At 32.0% G+C, this 12857-nt stretch overlaps 1 protein-coding gene across 1 annotated transcript in view; it reads right to left on the bottom strand.

Moving 5' to 3' along the window:
* The window catches only part of LOC124887830, a 48232-nt gene extending 38360 nt beyond the window's left edge, over positions 1-9872 (bottom strand). Inside the window, exons 1-3 of the mRNA XM_047397747.1 lie at positions 9726-9872; positions 9076-9384; positions 8829-8982 (exon numbers count right to left, since the gene is read on the bottom strand). Of these exons, the coding sequence (XP_047253703.1) occupies positions 8829-8982; positions 9076-9384; positions 9726-9872 (610 nt within the window). The remainder of the gene's footprint in view (positions 1-8828; positions 8983-9075; positions 9385-9725) is intronic.
* Positions 9873-12857: the final 2985 nt, after the last annotated feature.

Genomic DNA, 12857 nt, shown 5'->3' with positions numbered 1-12857 from the left:
GTCAACTCTTGCCCGTGGTGCATAATTTGTAGTTTGAAAGTCCTTGAACCAAGTTTTGCCTATAAGGCAATAGTCGTAGAACATCTTATAAATGAAAACATAACGCGGTAGAGTAAACTTTTGCCTGTGGGGTATAATTTGTTGTTTGCAAGTCCCTGAGCTAAGTCTTTCCTCTATGGTAAGAATTATAAAACATCTCATAAATCAAAATACAATATGGTAATGTCAACTCTTGCCCATGAAACATAACTTGTTGTTTGAAAGTCATAAGTCTTGCCTCTACAATGTAGTAGTGTCAACTCTTACTCATGAAACGTAACTTATTGTCGAAAGTCGTAAGTCTTGCCTTTATAATGTGATATGTCAACTCTTGCTCAGGGGATGTAACTTGAATGGAAGAAATCAAAGAAAAGAACCAAAATAATAAAAATTGCAAAAAAAGAAGAAAATGAAGAAAAATATTAAAAAAATAAAAATCAAAGAAAATGTAGAAGTTGAGAGAGAATAGGAAAAAAAATAAAGGTTGATAAAAAAAGAAAGATTAAATAAAAATAAAAGTCGAGAAAAATTTAAAATTAAAGAAAAATTAAAAAAAATCTATTTATAAAAATAGACGTTGAAAGATGTAAAAAAAAACTAAGGGTTAAGAAAAACTAAATAGAACACCAAAGAGGAAAGTAAAAAAAAAAGGGAAAAAAGAAAAAAGAAAAAAGTAAGGGTTGAGAAAATTAAAAAGAAAAGAGAAAAGAAAAACTAAAAATCAAAATAAAATTTAAAAAAGAAAAAAATAAAAGTTGAAAGATATAAATATGCAGTTGTTATCCATTATGAGGATCATTTATGTAATTTACTCGATTGATCAGGGGCAATTTTGTTCAAAAAGATATTAATTAATAGAAAAGACTATTTTAAGAAAGTTTTTTTTATTTGGGACTAAAATTTAAAAATCATCCTAATTTGAATCTATTTTTGCGATTCACCCGATAATATCCCCATAGGAACCACTTTCCCCTTCATTAGTCCTCATGTGAATTCATATTAATCGAAATTTGAAAGCAAAAGACAGACACCAAATGAAAAAATCCCTTGGAATTATCCTTAACTTTTAACTCTTTGGAGTACCGGAAAATAACAAGATTTTTTCTAGCATATGGTATGAAATTTCAACATCTAGGAAGCTTCAAATATAACAGGGAAAAAAAAAAATTAATTTTCAACCTTCAAATACTGTTGCTCATTTTTTACTACTCCCTCTCCTCAATTTCTTTTATTTATTTCTCGGTTTTTGTACGAAGTTTTTTCATTTATCAAGCTGAAATTAATAGGGATGGCGATAAAGCATGGTGAGGAAAGACAAGCTAAGATGGGTAAAAGTTTTTTCCGCAAAAGATTTAGTTTGGTCCACCAAAGTTATACATTGCCTTGCCATGGCCACACAACACTCGCCCCGCTTCGTTGGCAACTCTTGTTGAGAAATTAAAAAGGTTGGAGTATAAGAAGAAAAGAGAATCCACAATCGCATCAAGTTTATTTGCTACAAGGAAAATAGCTACGATTAAATGGCGGAATAAAAATGTTAATTTAAAAAGCTATAATATATTAGATATTTTAAAGAATTTAACATATGATATATATACATATAAAACGAGGTTGAATCGAATTTTACTGGAGTAACATGTATTGTCCCAGTCGATAAATAAGGCACAAGAGGGGTAAATTCCATCAATGGTCACTTTAACTTTCTACCTATTATCCAAAAGTCATTTTTCTTTCATTCATTTCAATCATGATTACTTAACTTTGTATCCATTGCGCAAAAGTCATTTTTCTTTTATTCATTTCATCCATGGTCATTTAACTTTACCCCGATCATCACAAAAGTCACTATGACCGGATTTTACAATAATTTCATCGAAAAAATGATGTGGCAACCTTAATTAGTTTTTAATTTTTAATTTAAGTAAATATATAATATATTACTCATATCTTGACCCTTTTTATATATGCACAACCCAATTTTTCCTTATGGATTATTTAATGAAAGAATAGCTTAGATTACCTAATAAAGACTATTTTCATAAAAAAAATTTGATTGATATTTTTATGAAATAAAATTATACTTATATATTCTTAAAATCCTCCAAACTTGAGACATGTGTTAGTAAATTATTTTTTCCACTAGTATATTATGGCATGTAGTTGATAAAATTATTTTTCTCCCTCTAAAATTGTGACATGTAATTGATAAAATTATCTTTTTCATACTTTTTTTTCCTTTCCACTCAAGTCTTTACATTCGGTATATCATAAAAATATGATAAACTATTCTATTTATTGAGTTTGTTTTTGTATTTTTAATTGTTTGAATAATCGATTAATTCTCTTAAAAGTTTTTATTATAATATTCAAATTCTGGTAAATTACATATTGTTTAATTAATTTAATTGATAAATATAAAAATTAGATATCCTATAATTTCTTTATCTATTAAAGTACTTATATTTTATAACTTTTATTAACAAAATTGTACGTTAATATAACATTATTTGTAGAAATTTTGATAATATTTATTCAATGACACAATTAAAAAGATTTTATTTTAAAACTATCTTTAGCATGTTGATTTATCTTCAAAGAATTAAAATAATATTTTTTAAAAATAATATCATACATGTATTTCTATTTTATGTGTTAATGAACAATTTATCTTGTTTATCACTCTTTTTCGATGTACTTTTTTGGCAGATGAATGTAATATTATGAAATATTTCCTAAAAATATCAACCAATTTTTTTTATGTAAATAGTCTTCATTAGGTAATCTAATCTATTAAGAAATTGGTATTCTTTTATTAAATAATCCATAAGAAAAATTGGGTTGTGCACATATAAAAAAGGTCAAGATATGAGTAATATATTATATATTCACTTAAATTGAAATTAAGAACTAATCAAGATTGTCACATCATTTTTTCGATGGAATTATTGTAAAATCCGATTATAGCGACTTTTGTGATGGTCGGAGTAAAGTTAAATGACCACGGGTGAAATGAATGAAAGAAAACTGACTTTTGCGTAATAGATACAAAGTTAAGTGACCATGGATGAAATGAATGAAAGAAAAGTGACTTTTATGTAATAGTTACAAAGTTAAGTGACTATGGATGAAATTTACCCGTCACAAGAGTATCCAAAAATGCTCCAAATTGAATCGTTAATTTTTTCTTTTTTGCAAGTACCAATCATTTCTAAGAGTGTGGAGCCTAAAAAATAAGTTTTTTTATTCAAAATTCTAAAGGATATCTTAAAATGAAAAAAATATTAAAACGGAGATTTTACCTTACAAGGTAAATGGAGCCACTTACCTTATCTTTGACTAAAAAAGTTGATGGAGCTTGGAAATTTAATGACAGTACTTACTTCGTCCAACTTTATTATTCACTTTTTTATTTTGGATGTCCAACAATACTTGTTCAATTTATGAAATCAATGGACAATTTATTTATTTTTACTATTTTACCCTTGGTATTAAATACAATATATCACTCATTGCATTTTTCAAAGCAAAAAAATTATTATATTCAAAGGGTGATATAGTAAAATCACCTATCTATTTATTGTTTCTCAAGACATATTTCAAGTTAAAAGTGAACAAATATTTATAGATGGAGATGGTATTTAGTGAAGAATTTATTACAACTATAGTGCAAGGTAGGAAGACTAGTTTACCTTACAAGGCAAAATTTGTCGCTTACTTTCTTAAATTTTTTTTATAAACCACCCATTTCATTATTTCTTATTCACATTATTTGTTTGTTTACACGTTTCACTCTCTTCATTCACATTACTTGGGTGTTTGTTCTTGTTCAAAGTCTATTTCATCAAAAAATTTACTCTTTAAAGTATATTTTAATGACTTTTTTATATAATTATTTTGCACTTTAAGGTATATTTTAATCACCTTTTTATATAAAATGGGTTGTTTATACCTATCAATTGCCTCCACTGTAAAAGAATATTGTGGACCACTTGAATTAAAAACTTTCAAATTCATAGACGCATTGTTAGGTCCTCCCATATCGAAATTATTCACAAGTTTGGGTGAGTTTTGATAATGTGCATCAAACCTACCATCAAATTGTTGTTACATTGCCATTCTTGAAGAATCAATATTCAAATTCGAAGAATTTTGACTTACTCGAAGATCAAACTCACTATCGTGGGTTCTTCAACAATAGAGGAATACTGCACACATGCATACATGCCAAGTGTCTGTAGATTAAAAAGATTACCAAAAATTTCAACGGTACGAAGAAATAAAGATAAAGAATCATCATTTTAAATAAGAGTTTCATCAAATATTGATTGTTTGTTGGACATAAAATAATTCGGATATCGATAAAAAATAGCCACATCATTTTTCGGATTAGTAATACCCATTTTACTCCTAAACAACCTTTTCAAACGATCATATTCAAGAGATAAAGGAAAAGATTGAATCACTATAGGACACCGATTATATCGCACAGAATATCCATAGTGCAAAACTTCACCACTCCAATTTAAATTTATTCTTACCTTATAATTATCCATCTTGAAGTAAGAAATGAATAAGGCTCAACAAATATTTTGAATTATGAACTTTGACATTTTTTTTTGAATTGATGCAAATGAAAAAAATCTACGCTCACACTCTTTATATAGCACTGTGAATATTAAAGTTGTTACAAGGCAAATATGAGATCCTACCTTACAAGGTGAGAGTCCATGCTCACTTACAATCCGCCACCAAAAGGAAATTTATTCCCTCCCTTGTCAGCGGTAAGTCTCTTCTTGCAGACACTCCTTCCCTAGGAAAATTTATTCCCTACTTTTTCAGTCAAAGAATAAGGTAAGTGACTCCATTTATCCTATAAGGTAAAATCACGATTTTACCTTGCACTTTTTTAGTCACTAGATAAGGTTACTGACTCCATTTATCTTGTAAGGTAAAATCACGCTTTTATCTTGCACTTACATGTGACTAACGCCGTGAACTTTTTGATGAAGTGTTTATCTTGTTCGTTTTGATATTTTTTTCATTTTGATATGCCTCTTTGAAATTTTGAATTAAAAAACTTGTCCTTTAGGATCTGAACTCTCATGTCTAATTTCTAATAGAGTTACGTGAGAAAGTGTGTTTCGAAATATGATGTTGTATCTCATGAGATATATAAAGGCATGCAAAAACGATTTATAAATTAGGTCGTCGTTTGACCATGAATTTTTTTTTTCAAAGTTGAATTTTGCAAATCATGTTTGGGCATAATTCACTTTTTTTACCCTAAATTCAATTTGTATTCCTGATCAATTAAACACAACTCTAATTTTCAAATATTAATTCTCACTTTAAAGATGAAAATTATTTTTTCAAATTTCACAATTTTCATGACCAAACGGACACTAAGATTTTCAATTACTCCACAAACTCACTTTAGCATCTTAGACTGCATGCTAAAATTCATTTACACTTACAATCTCTAGTTGCAGTTTCGTTAAGAACTCCAATTTCATTTCTTTCTGTTTTGTTCTGCTATGAAGCTTCGACTAATTTGTATTTGAGAAGCATAAGAATAATTAAAAAAAGCTCTCTTAGCCAAAAGAATTTTTTTTTTGTAACACTCACACCACCCGACATTTTTTATTAAGGGAGAAAAATTTCATCCATCCAATCACAATTATGAGCAGTGGCTCTACTTACATTCACATGGTCAAAAGAGACACAATTGGAAAGACACGGAAAGTAGGGAATGTTATATAATATAAATGCCATATAACATGTATATGTGTGTGAAATATTAGAGATAATAGTTAGTAGTCAAGTTGGATTTGAAGATCAAAACATTCCTTGTTCAATTTGGATTTGGAAACCTAAAATAATTGGCCAACTTGCCAACTTAAAGTCAAGTTTGGCAAGCTTAGAAACTAAGTTTAGTGTCTATAAATAGCCATCATTTGTACATTTTATTGACATAACCAAGTAGTAACAAAAGTACTACTAAAACTCTCTAGTTCTTTCATTTCTTTAAATTTGATATTGATATTTTATCTTTATTTTATAACACATTATCAGTACGAGACTCTGTCAAACAAGATAAGATTATCAACCTAAAGGTAATTTTAAGGTTAGTAATTCCTTATTTGTGTTTTGCTACTGATGATATAATTATTGTTGGATTTGACGAAAAATAATTGGTTTGAAACCAATTATACTTTAAATTTGTTCATGAAGAACAATATTGTTAAAAGATATAATGATGGATTTAAGTCTCATCTCATTAAGAGGGTAAGACATTGGATTAAAAGTTTCAATGCACCATAGTGATAAGATGTTGGGTTCAAAGTTCCATCGATTTATGTCTAAAACACCTTTATATGGATAAGACATTGAGTTTGAATCTCAATGCACCATATTGATAATATAACGATGGCTAAGGCAAAATAATGTGTATTTCATAAAAAGTCATGAAACATATCTCATTTATATGCTCTATTCCATGAAGTGAATATGGTAGCAATACATGATGAATCTGAAAGTTGACAACTTGCTCTATTCTTAAAAGGAATGTGATAGAAGTGCATAATATGTCTGAAAGAAGATAAGTGATTGAATGCACGAATATAAGCGTGAAGGGACAATATAATAATAATCATCAAAAGTGATATGGACGCTAACTCGAAAAGCCTTTTCGCGAAGCCTCAAAATAACGCTAGTGGAACCCGAGCTTTGAATAATTTATTCGGATAATTAATCTTTAATTTGATGCTCAAATAATGTCAAAATATTTTAGCCCTTAAACTGTCACTACCGAATATGTATATATGTGTGCGATATATGTTTACATATAAGAATACTAGTACTTAGATTGCCCTTTTTGTTAAAAAAAGAAAGACTATTTTTGAAAGGCACTACCAAGTATATATATATATATATGGCCAAAGTCATCGATAGACACTCAAACTTGTTTCGAAAATTCACTTAGACCCCTCAACTATGGCCTATACCTATCAGGCCCCTAAACCCCCCGAATTTTGATCCAATTAGACCTTTTTTGCCTACATGGCACTGTGCGTGTTTTTCACTCACTAGGGACGCGTGAAACACGATTTTTGACTAAATAACAAATAAAAACGTGCTAAATGGCACTGAAAGCCCCCAAAAAATTAATAAAATAAGTTTTTTTTAAAATAATCTTTTTCTCTTCCTCTTTCTTTTTCATTTTCTTTTTAAATAATGTTTTCTCTCTCTTCTTCTTAATTTTTTTTCTTACAGCTCTTTCTTTGCCATTTCTTAAGCTCTTTCTTTCTCTTCCATTTCTTACTGTTTCTTTCTCATTTTCCTTTTAAATAATTTTTTCTTTTTTTTCCTCTTCATAGATTACAATTATCTCCCCCACCACTCCACACCAAATATTTACGATCTAACTTCTCTTGATAAGTTTCATCGAAATTAAAAATATTTATTTTGGGTATTGAACTTATGAAGAAATAAGTGTGATAAATTAGATAAGATTTATTGAAAAAATATCTTTGGAACTAAAAATTTGATGAAGTCCAAAAATATCAAAATTTGAGAATTTTTAATTGAAGTCTTGAGCTGTTTCTGTTGAAATGTTGGAAATTTGGAGGTGAAATTTAGTGAAAAGATTCAAACTTTAGGAAAATATAAAGTGAATTTTTGATAAGTTTTGATGTATTTTTTATTGAATTGGCATTATGAGACTCGTGTTGTGAGGAGAAGTTTTTGGCAATTTTGAGCTGATTTTGTTGAAGTGTGTCAAGATTTGGAGGTGAATTTGATGCCTTTTTTGTTAGATTGGTATTGCCAGATTCGTGTAGTCAGACATTTCTGATGTTTTTGAGCTGATTTAGTTGAGGTTTAGGTGAATTTGGTGCATTTTTTGTTATATTGGCATTACCAGATTAGTGTGGGGAAGGGGGGTTGAAGAAGACGACGACTGGGGGATGGATTATTTTTTTTTTAAATTAAGAAATTATTATTAAATAAATAATTAAATAGAAAAATGGATAAATTAGCAATTTCATCATATAATTATTATTTTTTCCACGTGTTTTTTTGAATTGATTAATTTTTTCACGAAATTTTAGCTGATTGATAAAAAAGGCCCAATTGAATTAAAATTTAGGGAGTTTAGGGGTCCGATAGGTACAGGCCATAGTTGAGGGGTCTAAGTGAATTTTTGAAAGAAGTTTGAGTGCCTGTTGATGACTTTGGTATATATATATATATATATAGATGTATAAAAGAAGATAGGACTTTAATCGAGTGGCACATGTATGGCTGCCACTAAGCAAAATGTTGCTATCCACATATCATTTTCCACGTGTCATGGCATTGGCCACAATTAATTATTTTTCTACACTGTATACATATTCGGGTATTGTATAAATTCGTAGTAAAATAATTATAATATTTTGAATATACCATAATAAATAAAAAAAATTATTTCTAACAAAACTTCTATTATATAATAATAATATTTTAATATTTTTAAATTTACTATCTCCACTTAAAATATAATAAATCATAAAAATCTATTATAAAGTAATATAAATATATCGTCACATAAAGAATATTACCTATATCAAAAATATTCTAGAGGGGTACTAAATTATATTCCTACCAAATGCCAAATTAAATTAATAATCCACGATACATTTAAATAGTACTAAAATTCTATGAAAATATAGGAAAATGACCGTAAGGGTCATTACAATATCCATTACTAAAAGGACTTTCGTTCGCGAAAATAAAATGTAAGGCCATACCTGAAGGCTCAAACAGGTAGGGATACTGTGTGCCCATATCACACTTGATCTCCCAAGTATCCTCCTCAACTGGACGGTGACACCACTGAACCTTAGCTACCAGAATGTCACTGGAGCGCAATCGCCTTACATCCCTCGCCAAAATAGACGCTGGCTACTCTACAAACGCCAACCCCTCATCCAACTGAACCGATTCCTACTGAAGTATGTGTGACTCATCTAGAATATACTGACGCAACATAAATACATGAAACACCGGGTGAATGCCTGAGAAGGCAGGTCGCAATGCCAACACATAAGCTACTTCTCCAACTCTTTGTAGGATCTCAAAAGGTCCAATATATCTAGGGCTAAGCTTGCCCTTCCTTTCGAACCTCATCACGCCCTTCATTGGCGATACTCGTAGAAAGACCCTATCACCAACTCTGAAACTCAATGGACGACGTCTGCGATCAGCATAACTCCTCTGTCTGCTCTGAGTTGCTCGTAGCTTGTACTGAATCACTCGAACCCGGTTCAACAAATCACAAATCAAATCTGTGCCACGAGGCCTAGCCTTAGAAATCTCAAACCAACCAATAGAAGATCAATATCGTATACCATACAATACCTCAAATGGGGCCATCTGAATACTCGAGTGAAAGCTATTATTATATACAAACTCTGCCAAAGGTAGAAACTGATCCCACTGACCTCCAAAATTAACACACAAGCGCGTAGCATATCCTCTAAGACCTGGATAGTCCGCTCTGACTGCCCATCCGTCTGGGGATGAAAGTTTGTGCTAAGGTCAACCTGGGTCCCCAACTCCTCCTGAAATGCCTTCCAAAAGCTAGAAGTGAATTGGGAGCCTCGGTCAGAAATAATGGACACAGGAACCCCATGTAGGTGAACTACCTCCTGAATATAAACACGAGCTAACTTCTCGGAACTGTAGAAAACTTGAACAGGGATAACATATGCAGACTTGGTTAATCGATCCACGATGACCCAAATGCTATCAAAACCACATGAAGTACGAGGCAATCCACCTACGAAATTCATAGTAACTCGCTCTCATTTCTACTTGGAAATGGGTAGCTGCTGAAGCAATCCACCAGGCCTCTTATGCTCGGCCTTTACCTGCTGACAACAAAGACATCGCACCACAAACCCTATTATATCTCTCCGTATACCACTCCACCAGTAATGCTACCTCAAATCCCTATACATCTTAGCTGTCTTGGGAAGAATAGATTATCTGGAGCTATGAGCCTCACGAAGAATCAACCGAATCAAATCTCCAACCCTTAAAACACAAATACGATCGTCAAACCTCAAGACACCATTAGAATCTAGGGTAGCCTGCTGAGACTCACCTCTCAACACCTGCTCTCGAATGCTACAAAGTCTGCTATCCTCAAACTGACGACTCTAAATCTACTCCAACAAGGTAGATCTGGCCTCAACACTTGTAATGATTCTCCGAGGGTCAGAAATATCCAAACGAACCATCATATTAGCTAAGGACTGAATGTCCAAAGCCAACGACCGCTGAGAAACTTAAATGAAAGCTAAGCTACCCATACTCACTGACTTCTGACTCAAGACATCCGCTACCATATTTGTCTTGCTCGGATGGTAGAGAATAGAGATATCATAGTCCTTCAGCAACTCAATCCACCTGCGCTGCCACAAATTAAGCTCCTACTGGGTCATAATATATTGAAGACTGCGGTGATCAATAAATATCTCACAGCGAACCCCATACAAATAATGCCTCCAAATCCTAAGCACAAATACTACCGCTGCCAACTCTAAATTATGAGTGAGGTAGTTGCGCTCATGCACCTTCAACTGTCTCGATGCATATGCAATAACACGACCACACTGCATCAGAACATACCCCAAACCAACACCAGACACATCACAGTAAACAGTAAAACCCTCACCCTCAACAGGAAGAGTCAGAATAAAAGATGAAGTAAATAAATCCTTGAGCTTCATAAAGCTCGCCTCACAACTCGCAGACCACTGAAATAGAACCTCCTTCCTAGTCAATCTAGTCATAGAGGCTGCAATAGAAGAAAAAGCCTCAATAAACCGCCTGTAGTAACCTGTCAACCCAATAAAACTGCGAACCTCAGAAGGTGACGTAGGCCTAGCCCAACTATGAATAGCCTTAATTTTGGCTGGGTTACCTGGAGCTCTATCAATCCCCGGAGCTATAACAGGATCTGGTGATGGATCCCTGGCCTGATCTCGAACATGGGTTGTTGCTCTACCCTGCCCCTGATGTCTAGGTCGACCTCGACCCCAAGCTAGAACTCTAAAAGCGGACCCGGGGTCTCAACCCCTTGCTCTCGAACCTCGTGTCCTAGCCATCTGCGTAAAGAGTGAACCAAATAAAATATTACAAGTAACCTAGACTCAAAACACAAAAATGGATCAAGAAAATGAGATTTTTCCCTAAAAATGTCTGTAGCCTCCCAAGGGTAGGATACAGACGTCTCCGTACCGATTTGCGGGACTCTACTAAACACTGGCTCCAGTACTAGGTAGATCAATCAGTTACCAAAGAAATAATTCTTGAAAAGAATAAGGAACGAATAATCATAATAAGAAAACAATGTGCTCTTGAAGAGCCTACAAAATAACACTTCATGAAACCTTATGAGAGGTTCAGGTACCTGAAAAAATAAAGTAATGAGATCTCAATATGTTATATCGCATTGTGAACCGATACAAAATGATAAACGTCGATGATATCTTTGATACAATATTGACACAATATTACGAGGATCTGAATTCTACATTAATTTAAAATGCTGACGTAGAAACATTTATCAAATGACATAAAAGAATGCATCTTGATAAGCATAACACTTATTTGATTTGCAGTCCGGACACTTGAAGATGTCACAGATGAAATGTTGAATATTGTCAATTGACAAAATTTACATGAAAACTTATTTTAGGATTCAAAATGTTTAAAGCATGTAAAAGTTTCTGAAAAACTTATCTATAATTCTTATATTGCATAAATCTATACTTCAAAATTATTGAAACTCTTGGACAGTTTTCAAAAGCAATAGATTATTTGGTGACATGAGAAATATACCGAATTGAATTGGTTATGAAGTACCATATGTTAGTGCAATTGATGTACTAATGTATCTTGCAAATACTACAAGGTCTAATATTGCCCTTTTCAATTATTTAGTTAGCAAGGGATAATTCTGCTCCTTCTAGGAGACATCGAAATTGAATCAAACACATGATCTTATTTTATTCTAAAGATTGCATTCCTAATCTTATTGATTATACTGATGCTGGATATTTATTTAACCCGCATAAATCTCGATCTCAAATATGCAATGTGTTGATATGTGAGAATATTGTCATATCTTGGAGATATACAAAGTGGTCTTTCTAGCACTTCATCAAATCATGCTGAGCTAATAGTTATTCATGAAGTAAGCCGAGAATATGTATAGTTGAGGTCCATGATACATCTCATTCGAAAAAAATATTGTTTGAAAATGTACCCACCATTTTATTCGAAGATAATGCAACATGCATAGCACATCTTCAAGGAGAATTCATTAAAAGGAGATAGAACGAAGCATACTTCGTCAAAGTTTTTCTATACATATGAGCTACAAAAGAATGGTGATATTAACGTGAAACAGATTCGTTCGAGTGACAATTTGACTGATTTATTCACTAAATCCCTTTCCGCTGCAACTTTCAAGAAGATGATGCGCAAGATCGGGATGCAAAGATTCAAGTCATTAAACTGAAGTTCTCATTAGGGGGAGTAAAATACACGTTGTACTCTTTTTTCCTTAACCAAGGTTTTGTCCCAATCGAATTTTCCTGGTAAGGTTTTTAATGAGGAACACTAAAGGCGTATTACAAGATGTGTGCATTCTTTTTCCTTCATTGGGCTTTTTCCCATTGAAGGGGGAGTATTATATAATATGGATATCATATAACATGTATATGTGTGAAATATTAGAGATAATAATTAGTAGTCAAGATAGGATT

Source organism: Capsicum annuum, chromosome 10 (genome assembly GCF_002878395.1).
Source record: "Capsicum annuum cultivar UCD-10X-F1 chromosome 10, UCD10Xv1.1, whole genome shotgun sequence".
NCBI lineage: Eukaryota > Viridiplantae > Streptophyta > Magnoliopsida > Solanales > Solanaceae > Capsicum > Capsicum annuum.
Note: the sequence above shows the minus strand (reverse complement) of the source record. Positions and strands in the feature narration are given on the sequence as shown.